Genomic DNA, 20691 nt, shown 5'->3' with positions numbered 1-20691 from the left:
GATCCATTACTTCCTCCTTCGAACGGGAAAACAACATACATGGGAAATCGAAAGTAAAACGACTCGTTGACATTTGAGTCTCATTTGACAGTGGTACAGTTATAGTTAACACACAGAGTCTAATATAAATAATTTATTAGTAAGGATATTGGACTGAACTGAGTATTAGTCTAGCTGCCAATTCAATAAACAAACTAAATTTAAAATTAGCCTATTTATAATTATTTTATGAGAATTTGTTAGAGGTAGTCTAGACTCTTGCCATGTCACTTGTGTGAATGTGTGAGGAGTGAGTAGTCCACGTTGAGTATTGAGAATGAATCGTCGTTGATCTTCTCCTCTGTCTTCTTCATCTGTGGGCCATTCTTGGCATCTTGTCTTACTCACTTCATTAATTTAATACTACCTTACGTGCGAACTACACATCACTAGTAAAGTTTGGCTAAGTAGTTAAGTAGCCTACTACTACTAGATCTACTACTAGATCTAGATCTAGAAATCTAGATCTATTCTTAGTCTAAGTAGTAAGTACTACTAAGTACTAGTACTAGAATACTAGATCTAACTAATGAATCACTAATATTTACTGATAACTAATAAATAAAAAAATTTAAATACTAATAAATTAGGCCTAATAATCTATTCACTATTCTAGATCAAGTAGATCAGTCAGTGACAGTAGGCCGCCTTAGACTACATAAAATATTATTATTTTGACTCTAAAGTTTAACTCTAGAACTAGACTGTCCTAGAATTTCAGAATAGAGACTGTCACCTGCGGCTATTAATAAACTGTAAAGCTGCTAAAAAATATTAACAACTAATGTCAAGACTAATCCTATTTCCAACCTTAGGCCACCCGCGTGCTATATCCCTAAGCTGATATTATTATTCATTAATTATTAATGTAGCAACCTCCCACCAACCTTTTTTAATATCTTCAGTCAGGGCATGGACAAGAAAATAGAAATATGCAACAGACAGTACACTGTCAAATATACTTAACTCTAACTCTAAATAATCTGACTAATGCTACATTGAAAACACTCCTAATTAACTCATGGTTTTTATAATTAACTTAGTCCTAAGTATATCCAGAAATCTAATACTTGATGATTTTAGATACCGATGTCCGATAAAAGACTCCCAAAAATAGTGGTTTTGGGTTGTTAGTAGTATTGTAATCTCGACTAATTTTATGCTTAGAAATTAGGGTTAGGCGTATGGTAGGACTAGGGTTGGGGGTTAGGTATAGGGTTAGCATTGACATTAGCAAGCTATGTGTGAATTTTAGTTAAGTACCAGTAATTTTACTCACCTTTTTTAAGAAGATTTTGTTATCGGACACTGGTATAAAAATGTCCCCCTAATACTTATATAAAGCCATGGTCATCTAAAATTGTGTGACGTTTTACTAGCACCCATCCCAACAATTCATTTAAGCCCTAATTTCTTTTTTATATCATTAACCAGAGTCTAATTGTTTATGCCTGATAACTATAAAAACATGACAACATTCATATTACCCAATCTGAAAGATTTAACCTTTATAATTTTAGTTGCAAACAAGATATTGCAGTATCAGTTGAGGTGGGATTTTGGGTTATAGCAGTGTTGCATGCAGTGTTATTGCTTGGTAGTGGTACTGACATAAGCTTGTTTTAGCCTGGCTAGCAGTTTTACAAGTAGTCCTACCAAGGTGTTATTGTGATCCAATTATATTTATAATGTACATGTTTTAACACTAGTATTGATTAGGTAATAGATTAGGAAGTACAACTGAATATAAATTAGGACAATACACCATTCTCATGTGTTGCTTTCTTAATATTCTATAAACTGTTTTCTTTTATTGCCAGCTAAGAGACTGAAGTTCTAGTGGGCTTCAGCAAAGTAGCAGGTACTTTTGGTTGACTGAGACCTAAGAAGAGAAGGATTATGTAGAATGTGGTTGCTCCATAATATAAAAAATACAAGCAGTTTGTTTTGGTTTGTTATAAAAAAATTTCAGATGCCAAATCTACGTAAACATATAACACACATTCTTCAGAAATGGATTTAGAGCTCGTTTCAATAGCTAAAGACAGAAATTTCATGGAAGTTTCTGAATTATTTATTTGTGTCATTGTAAAAAATATTCGTCGATACCAAGCTCTTGGAACTAACACTCAAAATCTACCGGGCTATTGTCTTAATGTTTTACTGACTCAAGTCACTCATTCTGGTCAAGTCATAGATTTGTCCCAGTCAAATCTAGCAAAGACATATGGACTCAGATATGTTGTGGTCAATACCTGTGTCGCTGTTGGACAGTGTGAGGCAGGAATTGTTTCAGTCAATACAAGCATTCACATAGATAAAGTTCAAAGTGAAGATTTCTATAACCTCAAGACAAATATTTCATGCGTATCACTTGGTGGAGTAGCGAGGGAAATTGATAAACTTGCTAGATTTGTTAACTATCAGTCAAATGTATCCATACCCAATCAACCAGTTGGTGTTATACTTCATGGCCCTCCAGGCTGTGGGAAAACCTCTATAGCCAAAAACCTGTCACAGACAACAGGTGCTGTGCTCATCAGCATTGAAGGAACAGATGTTCTCAACTCAGACTTTGGATCAGGAGCCGTGGCCTTGAGAAACATATTCAGTCGAGCAGTTTGTTTATCTGATGAGGGATCTGTTGTTGTTGTCATTGACGAGTTAGATGTTCTTTGTCCAAGAAGTGAAAGTTCAAGTTTAGGCAGCCGGCAGATTACTAATGCTCTCATCTCTGAAATGGACAGCTTGAGTTCTAAGCAATGCAGGGGTGTTTTAGTTATTGGCACGACTAATGTTATATCTTCAGTCAATCCAGCTCTTAGACGACCAGGGCGATTTGATCATGAGGTCAGAATTCTTTCACATCTTTGTCTAAATCAAATTTTATCTTAAGACCCTTTTGTTTTAATTATAGAAAAAGTTAAATGTATGTTGAACTGCCAGGTGGTTGATGAAAACTGCTTGTCTGCTTAAACAGGTGCTTATAAACGTCCCCACTAAAGAGCAAAGGATTTCTATTCTAGAAGTGCTGACATCTCCCCTACAACTAGATGGAAATGTGTCTCTTGCTGAACTGGCTACCTGGACTACAGGCTATGTGGGGTCTGACTTGAAGGCACTCTGTGAAGAGGCGGCCAGTCATGCAGCAACCACGGTAAAACCTCCTGACACTTTTTTGCTTAAGCCCATCTAGCTTTCAATGGTTATCTGTTGTTTGCTGTTCTATGTCTCCTAGCAATATCAACTTATTACACATTAAAAAATTATGTCCATTTTCTATTTACTGTATAGCATATTGATATTAACTATATATCTCTTTATTGTTTCCATCCTAATAATAAAGCATTCCCCCATAATTTAGTCAGTTTCACTGGTTAATGTATCATTATTATAAGCTGGTTCTCTTAGATAAACCAGCCTGAGGTGTAGCAGGTTTTGGGGATATTTACACATTCTCACAGTTTTCAGCCAATATGTATAATGAATGCTGTTCACAAATATGTTAACATCTTTTCATTCTGCTATTCAGAGTGTGGATGCCAGTGTTGGCAAATCAGATTTCATGTATGCCTTACACAAAGTGGTCCCATCACTCAGAAAAACATCAAGTTGTTCAGTTGACTTACAGCCTGTCAAGTGGGATGACATTGGTGGATTGAAGGAAGTCAAGGAGGAAATAATACAAGTTAGTGTAAATAGCGTGATATTAATGCTATTTTGTAAAAAGAATATTTTTGGAATTTCATCGTTCCATTCAACATCATAATTTTATAAAATAAAATACATGAATGCAATTTATACTTTTTGCTAGAACTTTAATCATTGCTGAAGCAACTTACTGTAGAGCCACATTGGCTAGTAGAATATATTTGTCCTCTTGTCAGTCTGTAGAGTGGCCGCTACTGTATCCAGAAGCGCTTCGGAGAATGGATTTATCTGCAACTAAAGGGATATTGCTCTATGGGCCACCAGGCTGTTGTAAAACCACATTAGTACGAGCCGCTGCTACTTCCTGTCATGTGACTTTTTTAACCCTCAATGGTGCTCAGATTTATTCTCCTTATGTTGGAGAATCTGAGAGAATTATTTCAGAGGTAATAACTTTCAAAATATTTTTATAAAATTTTATTCATTAATTTACATTAAAATTGATTATAGTTTTGTAGAAAAGATACCAGAGATTAATAATGATTGGGTTATCTTTTTAGAAGATAATTTTCTGTGACTGTATTAGTTTTTAGTAATTGTGTTTAATTATTATTAACATACAATTGTATAACATAAATTGAATTTCAGACTTTCCAGAAGGCAAGAGCCCTGTCCCCCTGCATACTGTTCTTCGATGAATTAGAATCTATTGTTGGTAAAAGAAGCTCAGATGGCAGGCAGTCCAAGGTCCAAGAAAGAATATTGGCTACCATGTTGAATGAGATGGATGGCATAGGAGCAAGACTAGATCAAAAGATGGATGCTTCCCTCACTTCACATAAAGGAAAAGATAAGCAAAAAATGAAAGAGTTGAATGCTGCTTATCAAACAAATGGAACTGATAATTACACACAGCAGGTATTTTTTATATTTTAAATACATCTTTTTTATAATAAGCCAAGAGTTATCTTTGTATAGATGTATATTGTGTTTAGAAAAGGGAAATTGAATTTAAAAATGTTTCAGTATGAAGGTCCATCACGTGTGATAGTTATTGGTGCAACAAACAGGCCTGATATGTTGGATTCTGCTATCTTACGTCCAGGCCGCTTAGACAAGTTGATTTATGTACCTCCCCCAGATGAAGAGGTGAGAAAAATTATTTACGTTTCCCCTTGTAGGAATTTAAGCATAATCAAGCTGCTCCTACTTCAGAGTTTTTATTTAAGACAATTCTTTTTGAAAAGTTAACATTCACTATATTTCATAGGTATATTCCATCCGTGTTTGCATTTTTATTCTTGCCCTAAATATATTGTTCGGTCTAACCTATTGGACTGGTATAAGCCTTATGGATCAAGTCCATCAGACTTCAGTGTAATCAACTAAATTCTAGAACTTTGGGATATTTTCTCAATGGACTTTGATTTTTAAAAGAAGCATCACATCTGCTCCATTGTAAATCATTCATTTGGACATGTGATGGAACAGTTTTTTCTGTCAATGTTCATGTAGGTCTCCTTTTGGTGAAGAAAGTTGACCTTCTATCTCAAGTCTGCTGTGTCTAAACTATTTTACAACAGATAAATTATTTGGACATTAGGGTTTCCCTTTACAAAATCGTGCATCATACTACATCAGATGATTATTTTATAACCTATCCCCAACATACAGGCTCAATAAGTGCCTATAAAATGATGTTACATTAAACTTATGTTTATGAAGTACAAAGAGTATGCAGCATCACATTTATTACACCGCCATCCATCTCTCTCACATCATGATAAATATCAATCCTACTTTCTCTTATAAAACTGATGTCATCAATGAACCACACGTGTAAAATGTGCATACTAGTATTTTGTATGTGCTTTAGTGTTCCAATGAGACAATAAAAGATAATTCAGCCATGCTTTTCTGTATTTTTGTTTGGCTTTGTGTTATCTATTTCCATTTTCTTACTAAAAGTGTATTAGGATACATTCCACCCACATGTTCCAACCTTAGTACATCATCACGTATATATTTATATTGCTAATTTTTTAATTGAAACATTGGAGTGAGTAAAATATATTTATGTTAACCATTTGGTTCTTATAAAAATGTCTGCTGGATGATCACAATCTTATCATGATTTTATATCTACCTGTATTGCTGTTAAGATCAGATTAATTTCGTGATCATAGTTGGGGTTAGTAGGTTTTTAGCTCTTTAATCATAATTTTTCTTCTTGTCCACAGAGTAGAAAGTGTATACTAAACATCTACAGCTCCAGTATACCCACAGAGAATTTGGACCTGAAAGAGCTGAGCAACAGAACCTCTTATTATTCAGGGGCTGATCTGAAAAATGTTTGTAAAGAGGTAATCTTTCAGGGTCAATTCACAGTTTACATTTGTTTGGGTAAAAAGTACTTTGAAAAGGTTTTTATCTTTTATTATTTAAAACTTTAATCTCTAAACAAAAATAATAGTAATCTTACAGGTTGGGTTATTTCTTTAAAGAAATATTTAGAAATTTTTTTACATAAAAGTCAATTTATAATCTTTTTTTTTTCTGATTTTTTGCAAGCTTCTGTTAATTGTGATTCCTCATGTTTTGTATATATGTCTTGAGTTAAAATTTGCTATAGAAGTTTCACCACTTCTACTGAACCTATTAGTTTCAAATGTGTTTTAGTACATGAAGAAATACTTGTTTATAGAAACATAATTATATTGTATAGGCCTGTATAATTTTGTTTAATTTTGAATTAAAAATAAATTTGCTTTGCTAAAAAACTAAACAATCTCAAAACTCTTGTTTCAAACTAATTGACGATTCAAGATGAAATAGTTTTTACATTTATTTATTGCATACATTTTTTAAAAGTTCTGTTTTTATTTATTCTGTCTAGGCTGGATTAATTGCTCTCCGTGCTAATATGGGAGACAATTTGAGCAACACAGTTGTGTCCCACCAGCATTTCCTTCGGGCTCTGGATGTTGTGAAGCCTTCTTTATCAGACCACATCGTACAGCACCATCATCTCAAGTAATGAGTGTTTTGGTCAAGGGTGACCGGAAGGATGCACAAACAGGAAAATGCCCAAAAGAAAACTGTCCACAAAAATGTGCGTAAGGGAATAATATTCTCCACATTGACCATTGATTTAAAGATTTCAGTAAAGAATGATTACATGTACATTGAAACATAATAAAACATTCTTCCACAAAATATGGCAAAATTAAAGTGTAATAGTATAATGTGTTTGTACTTGCGTTCATTTTTCTGGGAACCTTGAGTTGCTGCCATAACCATGATCAGGGATGACAAGTAGTGCTATAGACAGGGTTCGTACGCAGTCTGGAAAGTCTGGAAAAAGTCTTGAATTTAGAAAAGTGAATTTAAGACTTTAAAAAGTCTGGAAAATCGCTAGTTTTTGGGCAGGATTTTTTAAAAGTCTGGAAAAAGTCTGGAATCTAGTTTTAGAAACAAAACTTCGTAGTCCATATTTTCCAACTTTAAAAAAAAATGTTTTTTTTTAAGTGAATTTACTCCAATTTTTTTCCCCGCGCTATCGCGCGGGTTTACACTGTGCTGTGACGTTTTTCCGCTGGTTTGCAGAAAAAAGACGGATGCTCAGTTACTACGTCATTGGGAGAAGAGGGGAAGGGAGGGAAGAGATATTTTGTGGCACGACTAACCGTATGAATGTGTTACAAGTACGTACAATTGTCATTTAATGAAAGAATGATCGCCGTCATGATTGTTAGGCTCTCGATTTTACCCGCTATTTTTTCATCGTTAACAAAAGTTATGGGGGAGATGAGTGAGTGGTAGTTTAGATATAATGTATCAGTCTGTAAGGCGTCATCCGTTTATGACTTACAACAATTTTTCCGATTTTAGACCCACCCCCTTTCCCCTTCCCCCCCCCCCCCCCCGCCCTCTGTCCACACGCGTTCACTTCTTTGGATTAATATTAACATTTATAAGATTAATAAGTCGCAAGGCCTCCTTGGGTTCATACCTGTATTTCTGTTTGCTTCAGCTTAACAAAGAGGTACTATTTTTATTTAGGAGTCGTCCATAAATGACGTCACACTCCGGAAAGTCGGGAGGAGGGTTTTATAAAGTGTGACGACACGTTCTTGCAATAATGTTGGGGTAGATATAAATACCGTGTTTTATTTACACGCTGCGATGGTTTTTAAAACACCAGCACAGTAGTCTTAATTTTACTTTCTACTCGCAAGATACACGTTTTATGTTTGTTTTAGAATGTAATCACAAAATCTTCCGACCCCTTCCCCCCTCCATGTGTACGTCATAAATGGATGACCCCTTTAATTTTAATTCACCTTCCATTAAACTATTTTTAATATCTTTGCAAATGCTGACGATTAAAGTTAGACTACCCCGCCCCTCCTTGCAACATCGGTCACTTGTGTGAACTCACCGTGACCCCAAGTTGGTAGTTGGTACTGCTTGGTAAGTAGGGTGGGGGAGGGGGTATAAGTCACAGCACAGTTCATGTTATACTGAAGTCTAGACCACTATGACCTCACAGTGACCGCTTCACCATGTCTGTGGGGGGAGGGGGGAGGGTACCGGCAATTTTTTTTATTGTAGACCCGTTTCTCAGCTATTACTATAAGCACAAACAGTGAATGATGTGCGTAGCCTATAAGCTACTTAACAAGAGCAGACCTAAATTAATACATTACATTATTATTCTTTAAAGTAATTAACTCTCACTATTATGTAATACCATTTTAATGATAGTTTAATTGAAAACATAAGCAATTAGATCAGGAACAGATTACATAAGTCTAATGTTGGAAACAAAATAGTTGCATCATTTTAATCAATTTTTTAATTGTTAAAATTTTAGGTAGGGTGGAGTAGGCAAACTTTGAAAAGTGATTTTCAGTCAATTCGGCTAGAGAAAGTTCACTATGAATATAGCTCAATTGCCTAAAATAAATGTCAATTTAGTATAAGTAATTATAATGACAGTACAAATAGTGCATCATTTAAAAAAATTATTCGCTAACACATTATCTGTCTAAAGTCTGGAATTTTTCCAAAAAAGTCTGGAAAATGTCTGGAAAAAGTCTGGAATTTCATTTTCAAAAAGCAGTACGAACCCTGTATAGATGGACTTAAGTAGACTGTCATATGGGCATTTAGTGTGTGCTTTAAAATAAAAAACTGCACTACTGAATTTGAAAATCAAATTGTTGAGTATTATCATAATATGTAATATATTTCAAAAATAAATATTGATGTTGAAAATAATGTCATTTTTTTGTTTTATTGTGTTTGTGTGGGTTTACCTTAAGGTTTAAAATTTGTATTTTTAAAAAACAAATTACACAGAAACAAACTAATAAAATAAAGTATTTATTTACTTATTTTTCCTTCAATAGTTAGAAGAATAAAAGTGCTAAAAATGTCAATACTCAGAAATTTAAATTCTTCTATTTTTAAATGGTCTTCTTTTTGTTTTCAAACTATATTTTAAAAATCTTTAACCATTGATTTCTAAATTTTATTATATTAATCTCAAACATCCACCTGCAAAAAACCTGAAACTACTTTGTCAGGAATTTCCTTTATTTTTTTTTTGGGGGGGGGGGGGGGGGTGTCAATAATTAAAAAACAAATATTCCTTAAATAAACAACACTACATATTTTCAGAACTGTTCAACCCTGTACACAAGTTTTCTAAATTCTAACCAAAATAATAATAATCATTAAAAAAGTTTTAAAAAACCCACGTTTTCTGATTGAACTAAAAAGTAGAAAATAAATACTATACATCACAATAATGCAAGCGATCACTCTACTATAAGCGATGAAAAACGTGGGGCGCCGTGATTTTCTTACAGTTTCTAATACTGTTGACTCTCTACAAGCTCCCTAATAAAAGTCAGTAGTATTATCTAATCAATAGTAATATAACTTTTACTTCGGCGCCCCACGTTTTTCATCGCTTATAGTAGAGTGATCGCTTGCATTATTGTGATGTATAGTATTTATTTTCTACTTTTTAGTTCAATCAGAAAACGTGGGTTTTTTAAAACTTTTTTAATGATTATTATTTTCTAGTTTTTAGTCTTTGTCTGTTTGTTTGCATTAAAATCTTGCTATCGATTTTATCTTAAACACGTTTTTCTTAACTCAGCTTCGCGTTTGTTTGTTTGGTTGTTTGGATGTTTGTTGTTAAAATTGACATCGAAAATTAGCCCACTTCTGATTGCTCTTGAGATCTGAAATTTGGCATACAGGCTACTTTCGCCTAACAATTTCAGATGCAATCATAAAAACTAGAAATTAGAGACCGTAATTAGCTTAATTTAATTACGCCCCAAGGACCATAAAATTGAGGACATGATTTCTAAAGATACCGACAAGACTGTAGGCTTATTGACACAGTTACTTCGGCCCCAATCGATGTGAGCGCGCTGGCCGTGATCGTATAGTGGTTAGTACTTCGCGTTGTGGCCGCGACAACCCAGGTTCGAATCCTGGTCGCTCAAGATTTTTTTAGTCCGTGTATTTATAAACACTTAGTAAAGTCATACTTAATCAAGTCATTAGATAAAGTAGAAAATAAACTATATAAAAAACTTTTTTAAAAACCACGTTTTTCATGTGTAGCAACGGACTAAAAAGGAGAAAATAAAATACTTAAAAAAAACTTTTTAAAAAACCACGTTTTTCTTGTGGACTAAAAAGTAGAAAATAAATTTTTCTTTTGTGCTTCCTCGAGCTGTGCAAGTTCTTGTGATGACTGACAAAAAACGTGGGTCGGGCAGATGGGTCGGGAAATTTGATGGTGAACGTACCCACGTTTTTTGTCAGTCATCACAAGAACTTGCACAGCTCGAGGAAGCACAAAAGAAAAATTTATTTTCTACTTTTTAGTCCACAAGAAAAACGTGGTTTTTTAAAAAGTTTTTTTTAAGTATTTTATTTTCACTTTTTTTTTTTTGGGTAAACGAAGACAACTCGTAAAAAGACAACTCGTAAAAAGACAACTCGTAAAAAACGCGTTGTGTGAATACGTTACTGATTAGAACACATTTGAACCCGTGTTGAGTGGGATAGCAATCGCGTGCCCAACCACTCGACCATATCGTCTCCCCCATACTGGCCACCAGTTGTTACGGTTGTTTGTACACAAATTACAGTTACTGGGTTATGTCCCTTTTTCCCCACGTTTTTACTACAACGAGCCGACCCGCGGCGTATCATACGCCGCTATTTAGTTGATTTATTTTCTACTTTTCAGTAATTCATAATTTGTGAATTCGACAGTACCAATGCTGCCACTGAAAATATTTGCTTTAAAACACTAACCCCCCTCCTTTCCCCTAACCCCGACCCCCCCCCCCCCCCCCCCCCCGTGAAAGCAGCCTCCTCTTAGTTACCTCCTGTAAGTTTAAAGTCGGTTTTAAACTAAATTATCTGCCCCTAATAGCCGTCACTAAACCTGGCTGTACGGTTTGTAAACATTAACGTGACCACAGCTCAGCAGACAATGTGGGGGTGGGGTGGGGTGGTAGAGAGAAAGAGAGGGGACTGTAAGGAGGCGCTTGCAGCTTGTTTTCTAATGGCTCGCAGAGGAGAATTATATATATAGATTATATAGCGGTCTAAAATGCTCAATAAAATGTTTCCATTGATCAATTTAGTAATAATAACAATTGAATATTCTATGGTCATCCAAAAGAAAGCTTCCCTGAAAATTTCAGCGCGCTAGCTAACTGGGAAGTGCCAGAAATTTCGATCGCAAGATTTGATTGGAAAGACAGAGAAAGCAAGTTAAAGAAAACGTGGGAATAATAATCATTAAAAAAGTTTTTAAAAACCCACGTTTTCTGATTGAACTAAAAAGTAGAAAATAAATGCTATACATCACAATAATGCAAGCGATCACTCTACTATAAGCGATCAAAAACGTGGGGCGCCGAAGTAAAAGTTATATTACTATTGATTAGATAATACTATTGACTTTTATTAGGGAGCTTGTAGAGAGTCAACAGTATTAGAAACTTTAAGAAAATCACGGCGCCCCACGTTTTTGATCGCTTATAGTAGAGTGATCGCTTGCATTATTGTGATGTATAGCATTTATTTTCTACTTTTTGGTTCAATCAGAAAACGTGGGTTTTTTAAAACTTTTTAACACGTTTTTCTTAACTCAGCTTCGCGTTTGTGGATTTGTTTGTTTGTTGTTAAAATTGACATCGAAAATTAGCCCACTTCTGATTGCTCAATAGATCTGAAATTTGGCATGTAGGCTACTTTCGCCTAACAATTTCAGATGCAATCATAAAAACTAGCAATTAGAGACCGTAATTAGCTTAATTTAATTACGCCCCAAGGACCATAAAATTGAGGACATGATTTCTAAAGATACCGACAAGACTGGAGGCCTATTGGCACAGTTACTTCGGCCCCAATCGATGTGAGCGCGCTGGCCGTGATCGTATAGTGGTTAGTACTTCGCGTTGTGGCCGCGACAACCCAGGTTCGAATCCTGGTCGCTCAAGATTTTTAGTCCGTGTATTTATAAACACTTAGTCAAGTCATACTTAATCAAGTCATTAGATATAGTAGCAAATAAACTATATAAAAAACTTTTTTAAAAACAACGTTTTTCATGTGTAGCAACGGACTAAAAAGGAGAAAATAAAATACTTAAAAAAAACTTTTTTAAAAAACCACGTTTTTCTTGTGGACTAAAAAGTAGAAAATAAATGTTCATACATTTGATGACAAAAAACGTGGGTCGGGCAGATGTGTCGGGAAATTTGATGGTGAACGTACCCACGTTTTTTGTCATCAAATGTATGAAAATTTATTTTCTACTTTTTAGTCCACAAGAAAAACGTGGTTTTTTTAAAAAGTTTTTTTTAAGTATTTTATTTAATGATTATTATTTTCTACTTTTTAGTCTTTGTCTGTTTGTTTGCATTAAAATCTTGCTATCGATTTTATCTTTTCCTTTTTTTTTTTGGGTAAACGAAGACAACTCGTAAAAAGACAACTCGTAAAAAGACAACTCGTAAAAAGACAACTCGTAAAAAACACGTTGTGTGAATACGTTACTGACTAGAACACATAGATTTGAACCCGTGTCGAGTGGGATAGCAATCGTGTGCCCAACCACTCGACCATATCGTCTCCCCCACACTGGCCACCAGTGGTAATAGTTATCTCCTGTAACTTTAAAGTCGGTTAAAACTAAATTATCTGCCCCTAAGCCTGTCGCGAAGTGGGATCGTTCGCTTCACTGCGCGCGGCAAGAGAGAGGCTAGCTACGCGTCGCTGGTTTTTTTTCAAATGGCTCGCAGAGGAGAATTATATATATAGATTATATAGCGGTCTGAAATGCTCAATAAAATGTTTCCATTGATAAATTTAGTAATAATAACAATTGCATATTCTATGGTCATCCAAAAGAAAGCTTCCCTGAAAATTTCAGCGCGCTAGCTAACTGGGAAGTGCCAGAAATTTCGATCGCAAGATTTGATTGGAAAGACAAACAAACAGAGAAAGCAAGTTAAAGAAAACGTGGGGAAAAAAAAAAATGATGGGAAGTGACATTTTTCATGTTGACAAATGTAACTTGTTGAGCTAAGGGAAATAACCCATCGAATTCTTCTGCGAAGTAAACCGGGAGCGATTGCTTCCCATGACTTTTTCGAATTTTATCTCTACTTTTGTGAGTTTTAATAAATCTAGATGAATCTAGGTCTTTCTCCTATTTTTACGCTTTTTTTACAAACTAGATCTAGATCTAGATTTAGATTCTGCTCCTGAATTCTAGAAATAACAATTTTGGAAGAAAAGAAAAAAATTCAGAGGTTGTCTAACTTTGATTTAACTAGCGACTATGAGGTTAAACTTTGACCTTTGACATGTAAATCTAGGTGAAGAAGTTCAGGAATCAAGCAGACCAAATTTAAAGCTGTAGTGATATTATTTATTTTTATTTCAGATCTAGATCTAGATTAGATCTACATTGATGAGTATACTGATATATCATATAATTATTAAAAGACACACCATCTTTTCTATTAGAAATAATTAGATCTAGATCGAGATTTATAGATCTACATTCTATAGACTATCACTATAGATAGTTATAGGACTAGGTAGGCCTAGATCTTCTATTAGTCTATATTACTCTATTAGTTATTAGATCTAGATCTAGTATTAGTATTATAATCTCTAGATCTAGATTAGATATCTAGATCTAGAATCTAGATTTCTAGAATTTAGAATTTTAGATCTAGATCTAGAATCTAGTCAAAAATATTTAGGCCTAGGCGTAATAAAATTAATAATTGGTATCCTAATAATTTTACGCCTGCCCTAGGGCCTAGGGGGTCATCCATAAATGACGTTACACTTTTTTGAAGATTTTTACCCCCCCCCCCTCTACTCCGTCACACATCGTCACAAAAAGCCAGACCCCCCCCCCTCCTGAAATGACGTCACACTTCAGCCTACAACCCCCCCCCCCCCCCTCTAAATTTCAGATGAATTTTTCCTAAAACATTGATATTTTTCCAAAATTTTGTCTGAACCCAGTCGAAATAGAGTATTTTAATCAATTCCTAAAACGCGAAATAACAGCTAAAATTCCGTTTTCCACCATTGCTTTTTTATAATGCATAAGTGTGACGTCGCACCATCTGAACCTCCTTTCCTCATCACACACCGTCACAAAATTACGGACCCCCCTATGAGTGTGACGTCATTTATGGACCACCCCAAACAAAAAATGCAAAATTGTTACTGCACTCAACCTAGTGAAGGCAGTGATAACATGCTGATATGGAGGGTAGATAAAATCTACTTCATAGTGTTGAGCGTTGAATTTTTTATATTTTAATTACAAATTTTCTGTTCACAGTTCCATCAATGACAGAAATGAACATAAAAATAAGTGAACTTTCAACACCATGCTTTCTTGTGGATATTGACAAAGTGAAAGAAAATTGCCAGCATATGATAGATACATGCAAAAAATTGAATCTTCAACTTCGACCCCACACAAAGACACACAAGACTATGTGAGAATCAATTTTAAAACTTAAAGTTTTGTGTATATAATATGTTCTTAAATAAACCAATAAATATATTTGTATACTTCAGTGAAGGAGCTATTCTCCAGACTGATGGAGCAAAGCGCTGCATAGCAGTTTCAACACTTGCGGAAGCTGAGTTCTATGCAGACAATGGATTTGATGATATTCTCCTAGCTTATCCAATAACTAAAGATAAAATCAAAAGGTTTGTAGAAAATAAGATAACACTAAATACAAATAGGGCTGTCTCCTGGACAATGTTTTTAGGACGAAAAACTCCAGGACACAGGAGCCAACATAAGCTGTTGGTAACTTGATCTATTACTAGCTACTCCAAGTGCCTACAATGGTAACATACTCATTAGCTCAGTCCATTGATATAAAATGAAATCTTAAACGCCTTTCTGAAATGCTTTCTTAATGTAATAATTCACCAAATCAAGGTATACATTTATTTGGTGAAGTCTTTTTATTTGTATTTGTCTACATAAGTTATTTTAATTGACCCCCCACAATATAAAATGAAATCTTAAACGCCTTTCTAAAATTCTTTCTTAATGTAATAATTTACCAACTCAAGGTATAAATTTATTTGGAAAAGTCTTTTGATTTTGTATTTGTCTCCATAAATTATTTTAATTGACATGCATTTCTCTACAAGATGTCTGAATCTAGTAGCCAAACTAGAAACTTTTCATGTGATGGTGAGTGGGATGGAAGGACTGAAATGTTTGGAAGATAACATACAGAACTTGCCAGATGGCAAAATTTGGTCATTGGTGCTCGAAGTGGACGCTGGCTATGGAAGAAGTAAGTGGACCTGTTCTTCATGAATAATTTCCCAAAATCATACTGAAAATCTGGCTGCACTGCCTTAAGAAACCGACTCAGTACCCTGAGAATATCACTAACTCTAAGAAACAGACTGACCACCTTGACAATCACTGACCACCAGATAATCATGAGAGTTTTTAAGATTCTGACTGAACGTGACCGACCATCCTGAGGGGTCATGTTTATAATCTGACTGACCACTTTACATTGTGAGGGGATTTATTTAAATAACAATTGAAAAAAAAATTTAAATAAATCTTTCACATGTTTTAATATAATTTATTTTTTTATAATTGTCGTCAAAACAATATTTAGTTATTTAATAACTACAAGTATGAACTGTTTTTATTTTTCAATTATAATAGCTGGATTTTCTTATGATGGTGAGGAATTAATTGATGCAGCCTTGAGAGTGAAGAACTCACAAAGGATGAGGCTAGAAAAGCTGTACCTACACTGTGGAGACTCATATCGCCTGAAAACTATTTCAGAGAAACAAGAAAGTCAAAAGACTAACATTAATACATTGACAGCTCTTGAAAAAGTGTATTAGATTATTTTCTTCCTTCTTTATCTTAGGTCTAAAATTTAGATTTTGTAATAATTTTAAATAATAATATATTATAACATTCATAATTTGTTAATTTTAGAGAATTAATAAAATTGTCATTAAATATATGCATCTTATAGCAGTTAGAAGTACAATATATTTTAGTATTGGTATAAGTTAATAAAATGAATGACATCACTATTTTAATACTATTTTAGGTTAGCAGAAAAAGGAATAACCTGTACATCAGGTGTGGGTTCAACCCCCAACTGTAGTTTACCTGTTCAAGAAAACAGCCAGCTAACGGAGTTTCATCCTGGGAACTATATTTTTTACGGTGCGAAATGTCACATGATTCAGTAGCTTAAATTTGTTTTCACCTCAGTGAAGACTTGCATTAAAATAGAATATTTTAAAATGTACCCACTTTGATCACTATTATAAATTTTATAGAGGCTAAAAAAAAACATTTACTTTACTGTAAAGTTTAAAATAGAACATTCAATTTCAGTTTTTCAAAGGATTTTTAAATGAAAAAATGTACTTTATTACTTTATCATATTTTAAATTTAAGAATAGGGTGGTCTGCAAATTTTTGCTTTTAAAATCTATTTGGCTAATTTATTTCTAGTTAAGTAGTTATCTATAACAAAAGAAGCTATACATATATTTTATCTTGTGTTAAATGTACTATTGTTAGTCATAAAGGCCTACCTGACACTCTAATTTAAGTTTCATGTTAAAATTCAGCATGTAACTAACAAGGCGAAATTATGTTTCTATTTTTTAAAGATTACATGCAGTACTTATTTGGCTCCTGTCGTGAATCTAACATTGCCTGCAAAGTGATGACAAGAGTGATTGCTCATAAGCCAGAAAAGAATTTATTCCTTGTTGATTGTGGATTCCTGGCCCTTGGACATGATGGGAAGAATGAAAGATTTCCTTTAGACTTCTGTTTGATACAAGGGGAGAGCAATCTGAGGTAAGCAATTCTGGGCAAGCTGTTTATGTGTTTTCTCTATTTTATAAATGTTTAATGATTTTACTAAATAGCTAGCTACGCTAGTATTTACAGTTATTTAACATAGATATTAAAAATACTTATTTTAACATGTAGTTGTTAAATTTCTGAATTTGAGCAAATATAGACATTCTTTGCGCAATGTACTTTGTGTTAGCATCGATAAAAAATTTCATCTCCTATTAACTGCTAAATTTATTGTGTTGCACCTACATAAAAATACATGTCATGACATACTAACTGGATTTATACGTATTACAATCCAGGTTTGTTGATATGTCGCAGGAGATAGGAAAAATTACTGCAAAGGAAGGAGATCTTAACTTTTCTCTCTACCCCATAGGAACCATTTTCTACCTATTGCCGTATCATGTAAGTCATCACCTTTTTATGAGCTGAATAGCCATGGGGTGTTTTACATGTGGATGTTGTTAATTAGTCATTTCTATTTAGACGTAGAGTTATGTTGTGGTTCTGGGCAGGGCATGCCAAAGTAGGAGTTTTAGTGTTAATTGCAGTGTACTGTTTTTATGGTCAGCTGACGTGGTGCAGACAGTAGTTAAACCAAATAGAGCAGCAAAGGTTAGAGGAAGTAAAGATTATCCATTACTCTGTGCTTGTAGATTTCAGTTACTGTGACAGCTCTTGAATCTGTCTAAAAAAACTGAGGTTTTATTTTATTTACTAAATCCAACATTGGATTTATTGTTGTTGATTGTTGACAGGATCACTGTTTTACTCACATGTTTTAGTGCCCTAAAGTAAATACCAATTATTGCATGCTGGTATCTTGTCTTTAATAGATGTCTTTTATAATCCAACCAAACCCCTCAGAGTCTGGATGTTGTTTTAAATCTTATGTCCACCTACAGAGCTGTTGTACCAGTGCCCTACACAGTGTGTACTACGTCCACTCTGGTGATGAAGTTGTTGCCACATGGAAACCTGTACGGGGATGGTAAACCATCAACATTCAGGATTTAACAACAGCAATGATGGTAAATCATCAACATTCAGGATTTAACATCAGCAATGATGGTAAATCATCAACATTCAGGATTTAACATCAGCAATGATGGTAAATATTTCATCAACATCAGGATCTGACAACAGCAACGGTGGTAAATGTTTCCATCAACATTACCAGTAAAGGTAACTGAATGATTGTATTATTAACAGGATGGATGATTTAACAGTAAAGATGATACTAAAACAAGAATGATACAACAATGATAACATTACAGCAAGGATGATACAGATTTGGTAAATAGCAAGAATAGTAAACGTTTCACTGACATCACTACATAAAATTGATGTTTATTGTACATGAATACCTAGCCATGCATTGCATTTTTTTTCTTATTTATTATTATTGGTTTCTTGCATCTTTTTGATATTAAACAGAAAAAAGTTATTTTAGGATGGTTTACAAAAAAATAATGATATGCAAATAAGTGGGCACTTTAAATGATGAATCATGCACTTAGTACTCAGTGATTTAATTTTTTTATATTGGAGAGGATGAGCTGACTAACAAAATTATGCATTTACTTTTAATTTTAAACAAAGTAAACAAGACATGAAGCTATAGACCATAATTGCAAACACTTTTTAAATAATTATCATGTAATTACTTTATTTTTTATCCTTTCTAAATGTGTTAGAACTGAAACATTAATGTGCCTTTTGCCTTGTTTTCCCAAATGCTGTATACATCATTTAGGGGAAAAGTCTTTCAAAAGCTCTTATATATTTGTTCAGTGTTTAAACATGAAATTTACATATTTGGTGGAGGACTCCAGTGCAATTGTTAAGGAGTGCATTAAAGAATTTATACTTTAAACACTTCATCTTGTTTGAGATTCTTTTTATTACATTTTGTCTATGTTAAAAAAAGATAAATGACTTGATTATGACACGGGTCTTTTTAAAAGAATGGGTTGCCTTTAATATGTCAATGTTCTTAACAAAGGTATTCATCAGCATGTAGACTGATTGTAACAGGCATGTAAACAGATTGTAACAAGCAGAAAAAATATTTAAGCCTTGGGACCATTTCATATAGGTGGAAGAGGCCAGAGTTTCTTCCAGGCATCTATCGCCCCCCCCCCCCCCTCCAGAAAATTACAATATTAATATTTAATATTTCAATGTTATATCTATATAAAGATTTTCTTTTTATAAGTTAGCTAATTGCCAGCTATTTGGAATGGCTGCATGAATAAGCTGCTAAATAATCCTTTTCTTGCCAGTACCATGACACATGGAGCAGTCCTACAGAAGTTTTTGTTCATTTGTGCCAGATTTTTGCAACTTTCATGCTAGTTTCCCGAGACGATCCACATCTTGCTAATTGTTTCTCAATTTGTGCCTTCTCCATAGGATATCTCCTATTCGTTTGTGGTGTTAACTTATCACCTTTATTTTTTTCATATAAAATGGCAGCAATTTTTTTTACTAATCTTACTTTTTTTTTAACACAACAGCAATAAAGATATCAATTTTCTTAGTCTCAATGCCTGTAGTATATGCCTATAGTTAATAGAATAAGAAAAAAGTTAGCGAAATGTAATGGTACCACAATTTATACTATAAGTATAGCAGGTGGTCTATGAAAATGTTGCATAAAGATATAAATGTAGACTATGAGACTGCAGCTGAACATGTAACGTTATTTGAGCTTGCTGTATAAAAAAAAAACATGAACTAAATATTTTAAGAAATCACGTGATATAAGAGCAGGTTAACACAATTAGTTTATTAATTGACAATATTGACACAAGAAAAAGAAAAAAAAAAGAACAACTTGCCATACATACAAATAGGCTGCGTAGTAGGCCCTATTGCTCTTGAGCTGACACATATAATCAGTTACGCTAACATCGCATTCAAAATGGTAAATGAACAAACTTATTAAAATATATAAAAATATGTTCCATCTTTTAAAAGAATGTATTTCGTTTTGTTTAACAAACAAAATCAATAAATAAAAATTATAAACATGACTACAACTAAAACCAACATACATCAACATCAGTAGAAATAGAAGGTTGTGTTCACTTTTTGTTGGCAAGCACAAGCAGATGTTTGCACTTTTGTAATTACAAATACAGACCGTCCCAGAAACACGCACACACTTTACGGCAAAAGTAAAGAGTTTGAAACATTAATACAGAAATCAAGAAAACGAAATTTTAAAAATTAGGTCATATATAACACAAAAAATATAGGAAATATTTACAGAACATGTTTACAACAGACTAGAACATTATGGGCTAGATTAGAACTATTTACATTATGAGGTAGGCTCAATTTTGAAGGATGGTTTCAACCCAACAAGGGTTACAATGTGGAACTAGAGTAAAAAAAAAACACTTTCTGTGTGTTTTTAACTCATCTGGGCTTACAATATGGACTATGCTTGAACTCAAGGCGTATAGCTTTATGCTGATTCGGTTTTCGTTGAAGGGTCGACCATAAACGACTTCATACTCCTAGGG

General features: G+C 33.9%; 2 protein-coding genes across 8 annotated transcripts; both read left to right on the top strand.

Moving 5' to 3' along the window:
• The first annotated feature begins 12 nt into the window (after positions 1-12).
• LOC131944819 (ATPase family gene 2 protein homolog B) lies at positions 13-7030 on the top strand. 4 transcript variants are annotated; one of them, XM_059305637.1, is made up of 9 exons: positions 13-93; positions 1860-2889; positions 3020-3196; positions 3572-3727; positions 3927-4136; positions 4339-4608; positions 4717-4839; positions 5931-6053; positions 6587-7030. In XM_059305637.1, the coding sequence occupies exons 2-9, from the start codon at positions 2053-2055 to the stop codon at positions 6725-6727; spliced, it is 2037 nt and encodes a 678-aa protein (XP_059161620.1). In that variant the 5' UTR covers positions 13-93; positions 1860-2052; the 3' UTR covers positions 6728-7030. The 4 variants fall into 4 exon arrangements, with proteins under 4 accessions (XP_059161620.1, XP_059161622.1, XP_059161618.1 ...); XM_059305639.1 differs by having other exon boundaries at positions 32-93; positions 2012-2889; XM_059305635.1 differs by having other exon boundaries at positions 32-139.
• A 6543-nt stretch (positions 7031-13573) lies between these two features.
• On the top strand, positions 13574-19000 carry LOC131944881 (D-serine dehydratase). Of its 4 annotated transcripts, none has more exons than XM_059305761.1 (9): positions 13574-13662; positions 14609-14768; positions 14851-14988; positions 15445-15593; positions 15983-16163; positions 16386-16504; positions 16960-17152; positions 17458-17563; positions 18064-19000. In XM_059305761.1, exons 2-9 carry the CDS (start codon positions 14617-14619, stop codon positions 18151-18153), a joined length of 1128 nt encoding a protein of 375 aa, XP_059161744.1. In that variant the 5' UTR covers positions 13574-13662; positions 14609-14616; the 3' UTR covers positions 18154-19000. The 4 variants fall into 4 exon arrangements, with proteins under 4 accessions (XP_059161744.1, XP_059161742.1, XP_059161741.1 ...); XM_059305759.1 differs by having other exon boundaries at positions 13594-13659; XM_059305758.1 differs by lacking the exon at positions 13574-13662 and adding an exon at positions 13690-13718.
• The last annotated feature ends 1691 nt before the right edge of the window (positions 19001-20691 follow it).

This window comes from Physella acuta, unplaced genomic scaffold, assembly GCF_028476545.2.
Source record: "Physella acuta isolate Inbredline_101_S28 unplaced genomic scaffold, ASM2847654v3 ptg000511l, whole genome shotgun sequence".
Lineage (NCBI taxonomy): Eukaryota > Metazoa > Mollusca > Gastropoda > Physidae > Physella > Physella acuta.
Note: the sequence above shows the minus strand (reverse complement) of the source record. Positions and strands in the feature narration are given on the sequence as shown.